General features: G+C 35.2%; 1 protein-coding gene across 1 annotated transcript in view; it reads right to left on the minus strand.

Moving 5' to 3' along the window:
* Positions 1–15,528, minus strand: part of PTPRQ (protein tyrosine phosphatase receptor type Q) — a 198,581-nt gene that overhangs the window by 23,172 nt on the left and 159,881 nt on the right. Inside the window, exons 37-38 of the mRNA XM_044226332.1 lie at positions 3,187–3,213; positions 2,467–2,548 (exon numbers count right to left, since the gene is read on the minus strand). Of these exons, the coding sequence (XP_044082267.1) occupies positions 2,467–2,548; positions 3,187–3,213 (109 nt within the window). The remainder of the gene's footprint in view (positions 1–2,466; positions 2,549–3,186; positions 3,214–15,528) is intronic.

Here is a 15,528-nt window from a genome sequence, read left to right on the forward strand (position 1 = left end):
TGTTGAGCTGGTGTTTTATATTTACAAAGTTTATAGCTTTTCATTTTAGAAATGTGTCAACTTGCCAAATTCCTTAAAAAATTATTAAGAATTTGTGTTTTTACAATTTTTTCAACATTTATTAGATGAGTCTCCCTTTCCCCCTTATTCTTCCTCAGAAAGAAAATCTTTGCCTGTGGTTATGTGCAGTGTAAGCATTTGAAATCTGGTGTATTGGCATAAAAGGCTTAGAAAAAATGTGTTTAACTAAGTAGGGAATCTTAGGATAGTTTCCCTGTGTCAAGGTGTTGGGAATATATGTCCGTGTGTCCGTGAGAGACAAAGGAATAGGGGGGAAACACAGGTGAAATGGAAATCTCCTGAAAGGTGGTACTTTTTTTTTCATAATTATTTCACATAGAAGTTTCCATTCATAGATTTAAATGACTGTGGCCTTGATAATCAATACCCAATTACCAGGTTGAGTGTTTGGATAATAATGTCACACTTGGCAGCCTTTTTCTTATCAGGGAACACAGGCCTTCCAGCATCCTATGCAGTTCTTTCTTCTATTGTTTTTTCTGTTCAGTGGAATCTCAGATGAGTAAGACTGTTCTTCATCTTTTTGCTTTTGCATTCTTTCTCCCTCTCTGGGATATTCTTCCCCTCTCTGTCTACCCATTGATCTTCTGTTTGTCCAAAAGTGCATCAAACGTTACCTTTTTGTGCATGCTTTTCTAACTGTTATCCAAATAATGTCAGTCCTCACTTCTGTCTGCATATCTCTGTCTCGATTCAGTGTATTTATGTATTATTTGTGCAGATCTGCAGTTCTTAGCATAGTATGAGCTTCCTTATGGTACAAGTCATCATCCTAATCTAATAGCTATTAGTGCTTGTATCAGCCACTATTCTTAGTGTTATACACATTCGATCATTTTAGTGTTCACAACTCAGTGAGGAAAATGTTAGTATTTTACAAATGAGGATATTGAGGAACAGAGAGTTTATGTGGTTTGTTCAAAATCTCTTAACTATTAAGTGTTGAATTGATATATATTAATATGCCAAATATTTTTTAGAACATTTTATTTATTGTTTGACAGAGAGAGACACAGCAAGAGAGGGAACACAAGCAAGGGGAGTGGGAGAGGGAGAACAGGCTTCCTGCTGAGCAGGGAGCCCAACTCGGGGCTCGATCCAGGACCCTGGGATCATGACCTGAGCTGAAGACAGACACTTAATGACTGAGCCACCCAGGCGCCCCAGTATTTAAGAAAGTTTTTAAAACCATGATCTCCAAAGAGGTTGAACTAGAAATTTTCTCAATGTAATATATGTGAAAATGTTGTTGCTAATAGAACTTTTCATCTACTCAGTCATGCATAATGTAATTATATTCGCTCCTATTATAGTGAAATTACACTTTTGCTCTTGAAAAATTACAAGTTCTCGCTGTGTAAATGCTAAGAAAAGTTTTATGGTACCATCGATTTTGTTAAGTCCAGGCCAATATTACTTAAGAAGCATAACCAAAGAGCTGTAGGAAATACCATTAATCTTCTCACATTTTGTTATTATTCCCTGAGAGGCTGAAATAGTATAATCCTGAATTATTCAAGCCAATTGCTTAATTCTTTGTTTCATAGGTTCACACACTAAAAATTTCATGGAAAAAAAAAAAGAAAATTGTTGGTGACATTTAGAAATCCATTTTACTTATATAATACAAAATAATTATACAAGTTTGGAAAGAGGTATACAAGTTTTTAAAAAGCTTATTTATAGATCTGATATATACCTCATGCATTAATATAATCTCAATTTTATAGATATATAAAATGCTAAAAGCAATATAATTAATCTTAACTTTTAAAAAGTGTTGAAGTGGAATTTTCTTAACTTCATGTATTCTCCATAACGTGATATCTACTTATTTCATAGTAACTAAAAACTAAGCCTCATAAAACATGGATATTTTTACTTTTAGATAGTTCTAGAAATACTACTTTTGTATTTTCTGGAAACATCATGCTCTGTTCTCAGGTTCATCTATATCCCTAACATAAACTAAGTAGCAAATATAAAATGGAGTTATTTAGTCTCTAAATATAAAATCATTATTTAAATATAAAACCACATGTACGGTAAAGCCTAAATCTCACACACCAGCAAAAAACAATGAATACAACTTTCCAGATTCCCGTGTATATCTGGATGAAAGAGCAGGAACGAGGCCAGGCTGCCATTGCTAGGGAGGTCTGAAGAGGAGAACCCTTTCCTCACACAGTAGGTGAGTAATTCTGTTCAGGTTGCACCAGGGGCCATCCCGTGTAACATTACTATCCAAACAATCAACCTGGTAATTGGGTATTGATTATCAAGGCCAGAGTCCTTCATGGCCTTGCCTTCTTAAAATGGACATGAAATGTGACACATGAAACGACTGGAGGTCTGGCAATGTTGTGACAACTGCTGGTAACATACCGAAAATTCTTCTTGAAACTTTAGGTTGTTGTTTGTGCAAAGCTCTTCAACATGCTGCAGGAAGGTCTTCTTGCTTACCGGCCTCCAAGCAAAGAGAGGTAGAAAATGGAATCATATTAGATTGGCACCAGCTGTACCATGAACAAGTCAAAGAACAACAGACTTTTCAAAACCCATAACCACATAGCCCTTGAAAGTCACTCTGCCATGTTTACAAAATCAACTTTTCCCCTGTAAGTGTGCTTTCTTTGTATCGGTGGCACCAAATCCTTTCCATTTTTAGGTGGCTTTATATGATGATTTCACATTGTAAGGAAAAAAGTTATTCAAGTAAATATAAGGGCATAAAGTTATCATTGAGCCCTAAAGCACATAATACCTCTTTGTCATACAGAAAACATTTTATACATTATAAGGTTTTAGAAGATATAAAATATTGCAGTGACCTCATTCTCATAATGACATGGTTTTTAAACCCTAAGGAGTTTAAATATCCCCGTGTTACTTCCCAAGCTAAAATACAGACATGCAGGCTTCACCCCAGAGAGAGAGAAAGCATTTCTCCAGTTACCATGCAATTAGTCATGCTTTTATGATTTATATCCAGCTTGGAGGTTTTTCTAGCAAACATACAAAAAAGGAACCACACATTAAGATTCATTGAGTCAGTGAATTTAACAATGACATTCAAAAAGAAGAAAAGATATTTAACAAACTTACTTGATGGATTTTCTATAACTAAGTAACCTGCAACAGAGATTGTGTTAAATGCATGATAAGTTGAGGGTATAGGTCTTTCTGAAAGAGTTCTAGATTAAAATCAGATAAATAAAATAAATCCATAGTGTAGGATGTGCTATGCCTTTCCCTGATATGCAATCATTATTCTAAATTCTATTTCCTTTTTCTAACTCATATTATTTGGGCTCAAATATGGCCAAATAATAACTTAGCTTCCCTCTCAAACGAAGATACTCTTTTAGTATCGTTAGGCATTTGGGGTACTATGCTAAAGACTGATCACTTTTTATTATATTGCATAGTATTTAGAGTCTAAGAGTTAATATAGATTTTTAAAAAATATTTTCTTTGTCCATAAAGAGTGCTTCACCAGGGAAAGTAGATCTTTGAAAAATGACATCATATTGCCTAAGTTTTATTTCATGAGTGAATTTTGATGAGCATTTAGCCATTAAAAAAATCACAATTCTTTCAGTTATTTAGACAAAACTCCTCTGATAGTTTGTTGGTCAGTTGTTCATACTCTGAAAAAAATTGAAATAATTTTTAACAGCCAAGTAGACTATGCGAAACACACAAATTCAGAGATGGTAACACCTTTAATAACACGTTTGTCATGCACAATTAACACTGCAAAACCACAAAAAGCACAAAGTATAATGAAATAAAACCAATAAAATATAAACTTTTCAAAGTTTTATATTTTAAATATCAACAGGGATGATTTCACTACATTCCATAAGTGAATAATGTTTATAAGAGGATGTGGTTTTTGAAGTAAAGAACAAATAAAAGAAAATAGATTGAAAAAATGTGTCATAATCAATACTAAGAAAATGGTACAAAGGAGTATATTCAATGACGAAAACATGAATCAAAAGTTCATTTTATTATAAGAATTGGTGAAAAGCATGGGGGTGCAGGAGCAAGTACTACCAAGAAGAATGATAAAATTCTGGTTAATGTGATAGGTGTCCCCAAGGAGATGGAGGTATCTCTCCTCTTCTCAGGGTAGAACCCCATACAGCATCCCATTATCAAACATGACGTCACAGTGATAAAAGAGCAATGTTTGAGCAGTCTTGGTAGATGAATTTGTAAGCTTCCTACAATAACCTAGAGTGATTCTGAGAAGGCGACAGAGAACTTTTTAACAAAAGGATATGGAAATGGTTGAATAGGCTACTAAATCAGAAGAATCCTCAATTTGGGGTTTGCAACAGGAAGACAGAGTCTGAATTAGAGGCCCTAGAAATATTTCTGACATAGCAACAGATAAAATGGGAACTGGGGCAACAGTCAGTCCCTGTTGGAAATAATTACCCTTCAGCAAAGACCAGGAAAAAAATATGACCACGGGCTAGAACCATACTACCTAAATACACTTAGATGCCTGATGCCCCAGTGCCCTTATGCCATCATGTTCCTTAGAAACAGGAAAGGCAAGTGAGTTAGGTTGGGCAAAGCCTAATTGACTGAGCTGATAGAAATATGAATGAGATATGAATGAGAAATAGGAATGAGATATTTGAGTTAGCAAGATCAATTTCTCTGCTACCACACAGAAATGGAAATTCTTGAGTTGCATGGGTATCGCTTTGATAACAACAGGGAGCATTATTCAATTTGTGATTGGTGAAATTCAAACACACCACATCTGATTTAATGACAGGCTCATGGTCTACCTATTTTAGGACAGCCAGCCTGCCTTCCTACAGTGGGGAGCATCTCTCTTCCTAGAGAATCCAGGAGTATTTGAGGTGGTGTTGGCAGAATATTTTTCCTAGGCTATCTAGAAGCTGAAGTAGGGCTAGCTTCTGGGCAGCGATCAACAAGGCATTTGAAGAATCAGAACACGTTCATCAAATCCTCAAAAGACATTAAACATGAATAATCATATTAAAATATAAATGCACAAGAAGTAGTTAAAGCACCATGTTATTATTCACATCCTTGCTCTTTTTCTCATTAATGTCTCTTCTCATTTAGAAATAACTAAAAAATGTATTTTTCTTTTGTTAATTTCTTTACAGTGAAAAAGAAAGTTGCTTCTTTTTAAACTATTATTTTATTTTGCATCTGAAAGATCTCCCTAAAGATACTAATTTTGAACTGTAACTGGCTAGCTATTGGATCCAGGTGGCTATTTGTGAATTCTTTCCTTACTATAAAATATGATCGCTTCAAATATCCACTCTAGCAATTAACCAGTTACTTAATCACTTAAGTAAGTAACCAGTTACTTACTTAAGCAAGCTACTTAATCTTTCTGTGCCTCTGTTCCTAATTTGGAAAATAGAGCAAGTATTTGTAAATCAAGCTCATATATGTACAATGCTTAGAAATGCCTTTGGCTTTGGAAGCAATACATAAATATTTGTTAATATCATTAATATTATAAATTGCTATTTCTACTTTATTTTATAAAACTCAAGCTCTTCTTACCCATCTGTCCTACAATTCACTGATATAAAGGAGGATTTCTTTTTGTTTCCAAGAGAATATTCTATCTTAATTTTACTCAAAACTGGGTAGACTAAAAGATGCTAAATTAAGCAATGAGCTTTCCTGTTTTATTCTTCTTAATCAGGGTCTCAACATAAAGAGTGGTCATAAATATCCAGACTTCAAATCCAAGTCTGGTTTTCTAGTTCTCAATTTAAGATCCTAAATAAATCTCTAATAACATAAAGATGGTAATAATTCAGTTTTCACATTACCGTATGAAAGCATTCTCATCACGCCGGCATTTTTAACATTATTCTTTACAAACTACCTTTTACCTTTTAACATTACTCCTTATAAACTCCCTTTCACATACCCTGTTTGTATTCCAGATTTTTTTTTACCATTCCTCCTTCTCAGTTTGCACCATTCTAAGGGTTTTCCTGCAACTGGATCCTACTGATCCTCAATAGCTGATTCGAGTGTTAACTCTTCCATGCACCTCACTCTGTTCTGATAGAGAGAAAATGATTTCTTCCTTCCACAAAAAGAAATTCTTATGGGCAAACCACTTTTCCCCTTGTATTATGGTATATAAACACATGCATTAAGGATAATGTATTGAGGTTCATATGTGCTTAGAGGCAGGGGTAGGATTAATACTGGCTTACCACAAGACCCTCATAACCTTATTCACAGTAGACAATGAATAAATCATTATTAAATGTACAATTGTGGATTCATTCAGACTAAGATAGTACAGAAAGCTAAATATAAGTACTGTGCTTATTATGATAGTATCTGAACTTAATGAATTTTCCACTAAAATAGTAAGCAGCTGAGAATTCTCAGGAGCTTTAGGTAAGTATGATCAATAGATATATTAATAGGGCGCCTGGGTGGCTCAGTGGGTTAAGCCGCTGCCTTCTGCTCAGGTCATGATCTCAGGGTCCTGGGATCGAGTCCCACATCGGGCTCTCTGCTCAGCAGGGGGCCTGCTTCCCTTCCTCTCTATCTGCCTGCTTGTCTGCCTACCTGTGATCGCTGTCTGTCAAATAAATAAATAAAATCTTTAAAAAAAATAGATATATTAATAAACACTCATGAGTCTAGGGTGCCTGTGTGGCTCAGTCAGTTAAGTGTCCCCCTTCGGCTGAGGTCATAATCCCAGGGTCCTTGGATCAAGCCCCACATTAGGCTTCTTGTTCAGTGGGGAGCTGGTGTCTCCCTCTCCCAATCTCCCTGCTTGTCCTCTCTCTCTCTCTCTCTGTTAAATAATAAAGTCTCAAAAAAAAAACCCAAAACACTACATGAGTCTAAAAAGCCATATTAGATCCCCTCACATTAGAAAGTTTATAGGTGTTAGAAACTTTTTAGGAAATTAGATATATGAACAATAAAATCATCTTGCCTATTCAAGTAATAAAAAGATAGACTTCAAAAAAAGAGTAAGATCTATTTTGGCTTCTTTTTCCTTTGTCCCCCTCTCTTTATCAAAACCCAATCACTTTATGTAACCCATTCTTCACATGTGTATTTACATAATGTGAGAAACAAGATTTCTAAAGTCTAATTTTTATGCAATTTTCCAGTCTATGCCGATGTCACCAGTACATGTAAACTGAAATTGAAATATCTATCTGGGTAGCCTAAATTGAGAAGACATTTTGGCAAATATTACCTGTTTCCAATAAAAGATTTTTGTGGTTGTGTATAGTATCCGTATCACTGTTTTGATACTTACCCCCATATTGTATGGGTGCATTTTTCTTTTAAGGATTAGTCGCATTCTGGGGTGCTTGGGTGGCACAGTTGGTTAAGCATCTGACTCTTGATTTCCGCTCAAGTCACGATCTCAAGAGTTGTGAGTTCAAGGCCCCTGTCAGGCTATGAGATCAGGGGGGCATGTGCCCGAGATAGTCTCTCTCTCTTTCTCCCTTTGCCCTTCCATCTCACACACACTCTCTCAAATGACTAAATAAATCTTTTTTTTTAAAAGGAATTGGCTTCATTCTAAATTTTATTATAGTTTTAAAGTTTTGTTTTTAAATAGGAAAAAAATTAACTTAGACAATTTATACAGGGAATTAGAAAAGAAGGTGGGGCATAATACAAAAAAAAAAGCATTGACTTCTACTGATGAGGAAATTAAATTCTTTTAGGAAAAACTGTTTGCTTAGATAAGTATAAAAAAAAACCACACAGAAATTAATGTGTATGAAAGTCAACAATGTTATTTTAGGAGTGCTATTTTCAAATTAAGTGATCTGTGAAGACACTCAAAGAAACTCAAATAGAAAACTTTTTATTACCATTTTTAAAAACAAATTATTACATGAGGAGCATTTTAGCCTGATATTTTATTCATTTACAATGGTGAATGATACTGTCAAATCAAATTCAGTTCATTATTATATAAATCAATTTGGGAATTGTCCAGATTTCAGTAAGATAACCAACCACGTTCCAACAGAAAGGGCTAAACACTTTTTATTACATGAATCTTAGCTGTCTTAAATCTGATTCCCTTTTGTTGAAAAGGGTATTATTTCATGTCTGGGCTCATTTTTTAAAAGTCTATCAAAAACTTAAATTCCACTCAGATTACTCTTGATAGATCCAGAGAGGAACCATTTATTTATGTTGGCAGTGGTGATTGAAGACCATATTGTCACAGAGACTCAGCTTTCCCTCAAGGTCAATTAGTTGAAATCTATAGGGAATTAAAATATCGTCCAAATAGAGAGCCATGGATGATACCCTATAAATGAGCAGCTTAAATCAGCATTACCAGTGGCATAGGACAAACTGAGAAAATTTGTGTTTTCTACTTAAGTCAGGTAAAAATAAAAGAACCTCAAACTTTATTGCATTGATTAAAGATATGTATTTGGCACACTGACATGTACTTCGGATTCAAATAAAAATTTGTTAAGAATCTATCTTTCTGGTAAAACATTAATTAATCCTTCCAAGTTCTATAAAAGATTGAGTATGAATTTTTAATTTCTATATTTCAATCAAGTCATTAATTCCTCTGACATTTACATCTACTTCTATAATGATATCCTATTACTTATCCTCAGCACTTCTTATAATGCATTCAAAGATGTCTTCAGTTTTGTTCTTTCCTATTCTTTTTATTTGTTCTAGGCTTTAGAATGGTATTATTTCAGATCTTTCTTTCTTTCTTTTAAAAAAAAAAGACTTTATTTATTTATTTATTTGACAGGGAGAGAGTGAGAGAGAGAGCGAGCACAAGCAGGGAGCCCTGCAGACAGTGGGAGAAGCAGGATCCCCCCTGAGCAGGGAGCCCGATGAGGGGCTCGATCCCAGGATCCCTGGATGACCTGAGCGGAAGGCAGCCGCTTAACTGACTGAGCCACCCAGGTACCCCATTTTCAGATCTTTCTTCATTCTTTTATCATTCATTCTTTTATTCTTTTATCAAATCATCAATGATTTTTCTGAGGTCCCTAATATAAATTTAAAAATTATCCTAACCAATCCTCATCAAGTTAAAAACAGAACTACTGGATGATCTAGCAAATCTATTTCTAGGAATATATTCACAGGAAAAGAAAACACTAACTCAAAAAGACATCTGCATCTCCATGTTTATGGAAACATTATTTACAACAGCCAAGAAATGGAAGGAACCCAAGTGTCCATCAGTGGCGGAATCGATAAAGAAGTTGTGGCATTTGTACACAGAGGAATTCCTTTGGCCACAAAAAGAGGAAAACCTGCACTTGCAACAACATGGGTAGGCTTGAAGGTACTATGCTAAGTGAAATAAGTCAGACAGAAAAGAACAAATACTTGTGATATTACTTATATGTGGAATCTAAAACACAAACAAACACAAATTCATAGAGAAAGAAATCAACTTTGTGGTTATAAGACTCAGAGGACAGAGGGAGGGAGTATTGGAAGAAGGTGGGTAAAAGGTACAAACGTCCAGTATTAAACTAAATAAGTACTAGGGATGTAACGTACAACACAATGGCAGTAGCCAACATGGCTGTATGGTATATTTGAAAGTTGTAAGGAAAAGAGACCCTAAGAATTTTCATCATGAGAAGATTTTTTTCCGTTTTTCTTTTCTTCGTTCTTTTCTTTTTATTGTATTTATATGAAAAGAAAAGTTTGTTAGCTGAACCTACTGTGGTAATTACTTCGCAGTATCTGTAAATCAAACCATTAGGCTATACACCTTAAACTTACACAGTGACGAATGTCAGTTATTCCTCAATAAAACTGTGAAAAAAACTTAGAAAACATTATCCTGATGGCTGGAACTGAATAGCTGATTCAGACTTCACCTTATAAGATAAACATCTCCATAAGTAATATAAATTTTTCTTATTCAGTTAGAAAACAGTCAATTAGTAAGTGCTATCTAAGTATTTTCTCAGTATATCTCCTCATATCTGTAAAGACAACTAGATTTAAAAGCTTAGCCCTTTGAAGGGCAGCTCTTTGGAGTCAATGCCCCTTCTGTTTTCATCACGGCATTTCCAGGGCCCAGAACAGTGCTTGGCAACTGGCAGATGCCCGCTGATACTTCTTTGACCCAAAAGAGGTAAAAGGGACTTTTAGATCGATAAGGAAAAGCAATATTCTTGCTGATGTCAAAGAGCTGAGAAAAGATTCCCAAGGTGGCAGGAGTTGAATTTTCATTATTACTAAGCCTCTCCACATTAGCACATCGGAAAACAAATTCCTGACAGATGTTTTATTTTGTCAGCCACATATTCTCAATTACGGCCAGGGCCACAAGCTTAGCCACCTTAGGCAAGAGGGCAGAAGGAGTAGAAAGAGAAGCTGGAAAAACTGCTGGCAGCTATGTGAAGAGAGGGGCGCAGGCTCTCAGTGAGACCACAGTGAAGAGGACACAGATGACACGGTATCATCAAAAAAGGAGTGCTTGGAGCCTGAACTATTAGCTAGTAAGGCAAGTTAGCCCTAAAGTTCCTCAGTTCGGTGTTAGAAGGTAACCTCAAAAAACTAAATTTGGAAGAAGACTACATCTACCTTAGCAAATAGGATTTATGCGCAGGTGTGTTCTATAAAGGTTCTGATGAATCCAACCGTTAAGTTCAGCTCTATCAGTGTAAGAGCTCTAACTAAATAGGACACTACTAACTGATTCTAAGGGAGAAAATGTGGCGCTCGAGGAAAACCACGAGGTAAAAATAGAAGTATTTTTCTGAGGCATTAATGGCATAAGGTAAAAAAATAAAAATAAAAAAGAAAAAGAAAAAAAAGTAAAAAAATTCTGTTTCATGATGACGAAGAAAGTTACTTGGCAGAGCTGCTCTACCAGACCCCTTGTGAGTCTGCAGTCCTGAGAGGTCAGCTTTGAGGGCTGGTTGGAAATGGATATTTTATGTGTGATGTGATCACTTAAACCTTCAGCTCAACAATCTCACTTTGACAACTGAATCTGATCAAGCAGGTCCTTTGAGGAAAATGTATTTTTATAAAACCATTTTAATTCTGTCAATGGAAACTTGGCAATTAGTTAATAGGAAGTAAAACAAGGTAACCTATGATTCCGAAATGCTAAATATGATTAGAGTAGAAAGAGTCCTGGCTTCCACTGTTTTAATCATGCTGAGCACTATCCGTGATCAATGAGAGTGTCAGGGATCTTGGCCCCATCCAGCCTCGTAGCTCATGGAGACTGATTCCTCTGTCATAGATGTGGGGTTTTAAAATCAAACACATTTTTGTTCTTTGCCTCCATTCATATTCTTTGCATGAAGAAACTGATTATCTCTGGGGCATTCAATCTGTTGCTGGGGTCACTGGTAATGCTGACATTTTGTTATGCTACCTTCAGAAGCCATAAGGCAATTTTTGTGCTAGCATATAAATGGCATTTCCGAGCATCAGAGGAGTGCCTGAAAGCGTGCACAGCTAGCTACCCATTGATTAGTGCAGAAGTGCAGATACTATGAACTGTGTCACTCTGTGTATGCCCCAGAGGTACAGAACGGGACATTTCATCATCCTGGTCCTTACAGATTACCACCTTGGTAGCTGAAATGAGCTTGTGTGAAGTGCGGGCCCAGACTCCATCTGTCAGATGGAGAACTCAGCTTTGTATCGTGGTAATAATAAGACAAGATGCATGTGAAGGAATCGAGGTGGATACTTATTTTACTATCAAAGCTAACACAACATGAGAACACAGCAAATTCTTAAGACATGCACATTATGAGTCAATGTGCATTTTGATAAGGCTAACTTTACCATATCAATAGCATGCAAATTATAGAGGACATATTGTAAGTAGAAAGCATAGGGCTTGGGCTTTTTTTTTTTTTTTTTCCTTTTGGCTTGGAAAAAAATAGCATGTTAAACCATGAAACGCTCAATATAGTGCATTTAAAAATATAGAGCACACCACCTGACAAGATGAAAACAATCACAGCAGAGCTCTGCATCACCACAGTAACTTACTGGATGACAAAAATCTCCTTGCGTCTAAAGAAAAATGAAGAATATCTGGAAGTAGAGATTCATTATGTATTTAGTACACAAACACACTGAATTATCTTTTGCTACTACAAGAACATGAGCATTAAATTAATTAAATCATCCTACTTCAGGACACTTGTCTGGAATTCACATATTTGTCAGACATTTCTTATCTGGATTCATGTATTTTTGTCGTTGTTTGCAAAATAGTTTAAGAGAGAAGTAAAAATTCATAGCTAGAGCCTGTCAGAGTTGATGGCGATTGAAATACCAACAGTTTTACACAGAATTTCATGTATCACATGTATCACATACATGTGATGTGATATATCACATGTATCACATATCATGCATTCTTACTGAAGGTACAATAAGACTTGTACTACTAAAGATCTTTTGGTTTCTGCAAGTTTGAGCCTATACTAAAATGCCATCACTCCTTTGTCCCATATAACTAAAGAACAAAGAATTAAAAAAAAAGCAGAATCATTTCTCAGCATAGGAAAAGCTGCTTGAAGAAGGATCCCATGGGGTCATGTCTTTTTAAGAAGGGTTAAATTGATCTCACCTAATACGCTTCCAAGTTACACATACACATGCACACAGAGGGGCAAGCGTATCTTGTTACCTCTGAATCCAACACACCCAGGCTAGCATCATGGCTGTCCTATTTACCTGGTCAGTTACTTAAATTCTCTAAGTATCTTTCATTTTTCAACTGCAAAATGGGGAAAAAAGTCTCTACCACCAAGGATTGAAAAGGTTATGTGGGATCATTATACACAGAATTAACACATAGTAATTGCTCAAAAACAGTGGCAATTATTATGTTAACAAGCCCTCTATGCAAAGGTACAATGAGGTGATTTTTAATTTTTTGAAGTTTGCAAACAATAATAATAATTCCCAATGTATGCTGATTTAGAGTTTATAAGAGTTTTCTGAAAACGCATACGTTTAATAAAAATTCAATATGCAAACTTCTAAAGTTTTTGAAGAAAGAAAGATACTCTTAAAAGAGCAATTTCATTGCTCCCTTTATTTTGTTGAGGATTTTAATTCCATTCATGATTACTGGATTAGGTCTTGAGTCTAATTAATGCACTAGTACATTCCTAAAATAGGTAAGAGAATTAATATGGAATAATGCACAAAATTTGGGTGGGGAAATTGAGGCTCAGAAGAAGTTGAGTGTCAAGTAATTAGATTAGTAACATGATTAATGTTATTCTACTGTGTTTTGTTTTGTTTTTTCCCGATTTAGTCACCATGGCCAGGAAGGGGGGTGGGGGAGCAGAGAGGAAGAGGGAGAGCAAGAACCTACTATAACTTAATTAAGCCTGGTAAGGAAACAGTGAAAAATAAACATTTTTAGCAAATAGAATATTTAACTTGTGAACCTTCTGTTAGGTTATTTAATTTTAAGTGTTATAACTCTCTTGGGAAGGTAGTTTGTGTTGTAGTTAAGTTAGTTAAAGCAACCCATAGGGCCAGCTGGTCTCAGCAATCTTGAAGAGACAGGTCTGTTACACCTGAGTGCATGCTGATCTTGCCAATATTTCCTCTGAGAAACCTTTCTCACTTCCTTGGGCTAGGTGGCTGTTTTTGTTTGTTTATCAAATAATAAACCCCAAGGGTCATTTTCTAATCAGGTGAATGTGGGAGAGATGAGCTCAACCCTTCCTAAGAAATATATTGTGCACTGTCTAAACTTAAATATAAAATGTGCATAAGGAAATGATATAATTATCATTCCAAACAGAAATTGAAAACATTATTTTGGCCTATCCTGAATGTTCTCATGGAGTTCCAGAGTACTAAATCGTTTTTGTTTTTTGTTTTTTTTCTAGAGTACTAAATCTTCCTTTGAGTTTTGTTCTTCAGGAAGAAAAAGTACAATGTGAGAGAATTCTTCTTCAGATCCTTTGTGAATCAGGTAATTTATAATTAATGAGAGGTGACACACAAAATTTACAGGATGAATCTTAACATGTAAATAAATACATGGGCACGCATCATAAAATGAATACTTTCTTAACTATAAAATTCCAAGTCCTTGACAGGATTTAGTACAAGCATCATAATGACTGTTGTCAACCAGATAGCTCCCTAAAATTAGTATTTTAAGTATTGATTAGATATTTTTCTTTTATCATTTCTCTTATGGACATGTCAAGATATTGGACAACTGAGGAAAACTGCTAGTCCATTAGCATGAAGAAAGTGGGCAGCTTAGAAGGAAAAGAACATATGTAAGCCTCAGGTAGAAAGAGCATATGTTAGTGGGATATTTTTTTGTGCTGTATCTCAGTTTTATTTTATTTTATTTTAATTCCATGGCATTTTATGTTATGTTAGTAACCATAAAAGTCATCATTAGTATTCGATGAAGTGTTCCAAGATTCATTGGGGTAGATTTAAAAGAAATTACCATAGCATAGAGGACATTAGGAATAGGAAGGGAAAAATGAAGTGGGGGAAATCAGAGGGGGAGACAAGCCATGAGAGACTGTGGACTCCGGGAAACTTAGGGTTTCAGAGGGGAGTGGGATGGGGGATGGATTAGCCTCGTGATGGGTATTAAGGGCACGTATTGCAATGAGCACTGGGTGTTATATGCAAACAATGAATCATGGAATACTGCATCAAGGACTAATGACTAGTGATGACCAACTTAACATAATAAAAATTAAAAAAAAAAGAAAAAAAAAGAAAGCAAAAAAAAAAAATAAAGTGAATTTTCTTCAGGAAAAAAAAAAAAAAGAAATTACCCAAGTTCTTTCCTGCAAATAACAAAGACTTATGACATAAGTTATTCAACAATTTAGAAACTAAGTCAAAGTCCCTGATTCTTTTTTTTTTTTTTTAACTCCCTGATTCTTTACTCTCAGAATCTACTATCAGTCTCTGTGGTCTATTCTCATGACCTATATGACTTCTAATAGATTTAGATCTTCCAGCATCTCAAGACATGTGAAGGGCTTTAAGCTTCACTGAAAGACGGCTCCTCATGTGTGTGCACATGACTAATTATGGATCCGTTAGTTCCCATTTCTTCTAGGCTTATTGTCTACTGTATAACTGACCTTATTAACATGAAAAACCTTCCAAAAATAGTAAATCTGGAGACAGATCTCTGTAATGAAGCTAGTACTCAAACTACTTGATAGTTACTTTAATAAATTTCTATAATAATCAGGCAAAGCATAGTCTTATGAGGCACCAGAATTACAAATAAGGATATTTCACAGTCATGAATGCTGGAATCATAACAAAAATGAGAAAGTAAAAAGCATAGATGTTAAAATTTCCAACTTTACAATTTTGGGGGTAATATGTACTAAAGATCTATGTGCAAAAATAAATAATATTATTTGAAATATACTT

The sequence above is a fragment of the Neovison vison genome, chromosome 12 (assembly GCF_020171115.1).
Source record: "Neovison vison isolate M4711 chromosome 12, ASM_NN_V1, whole genome shotgun sequence".
Taxonomy (NCBI): domain Eukaryota; kingdom Metazoa; phylum Chordata; class Mammalia; order Carnivora; family Mustelidae; genus Neogale; species Neogale vison.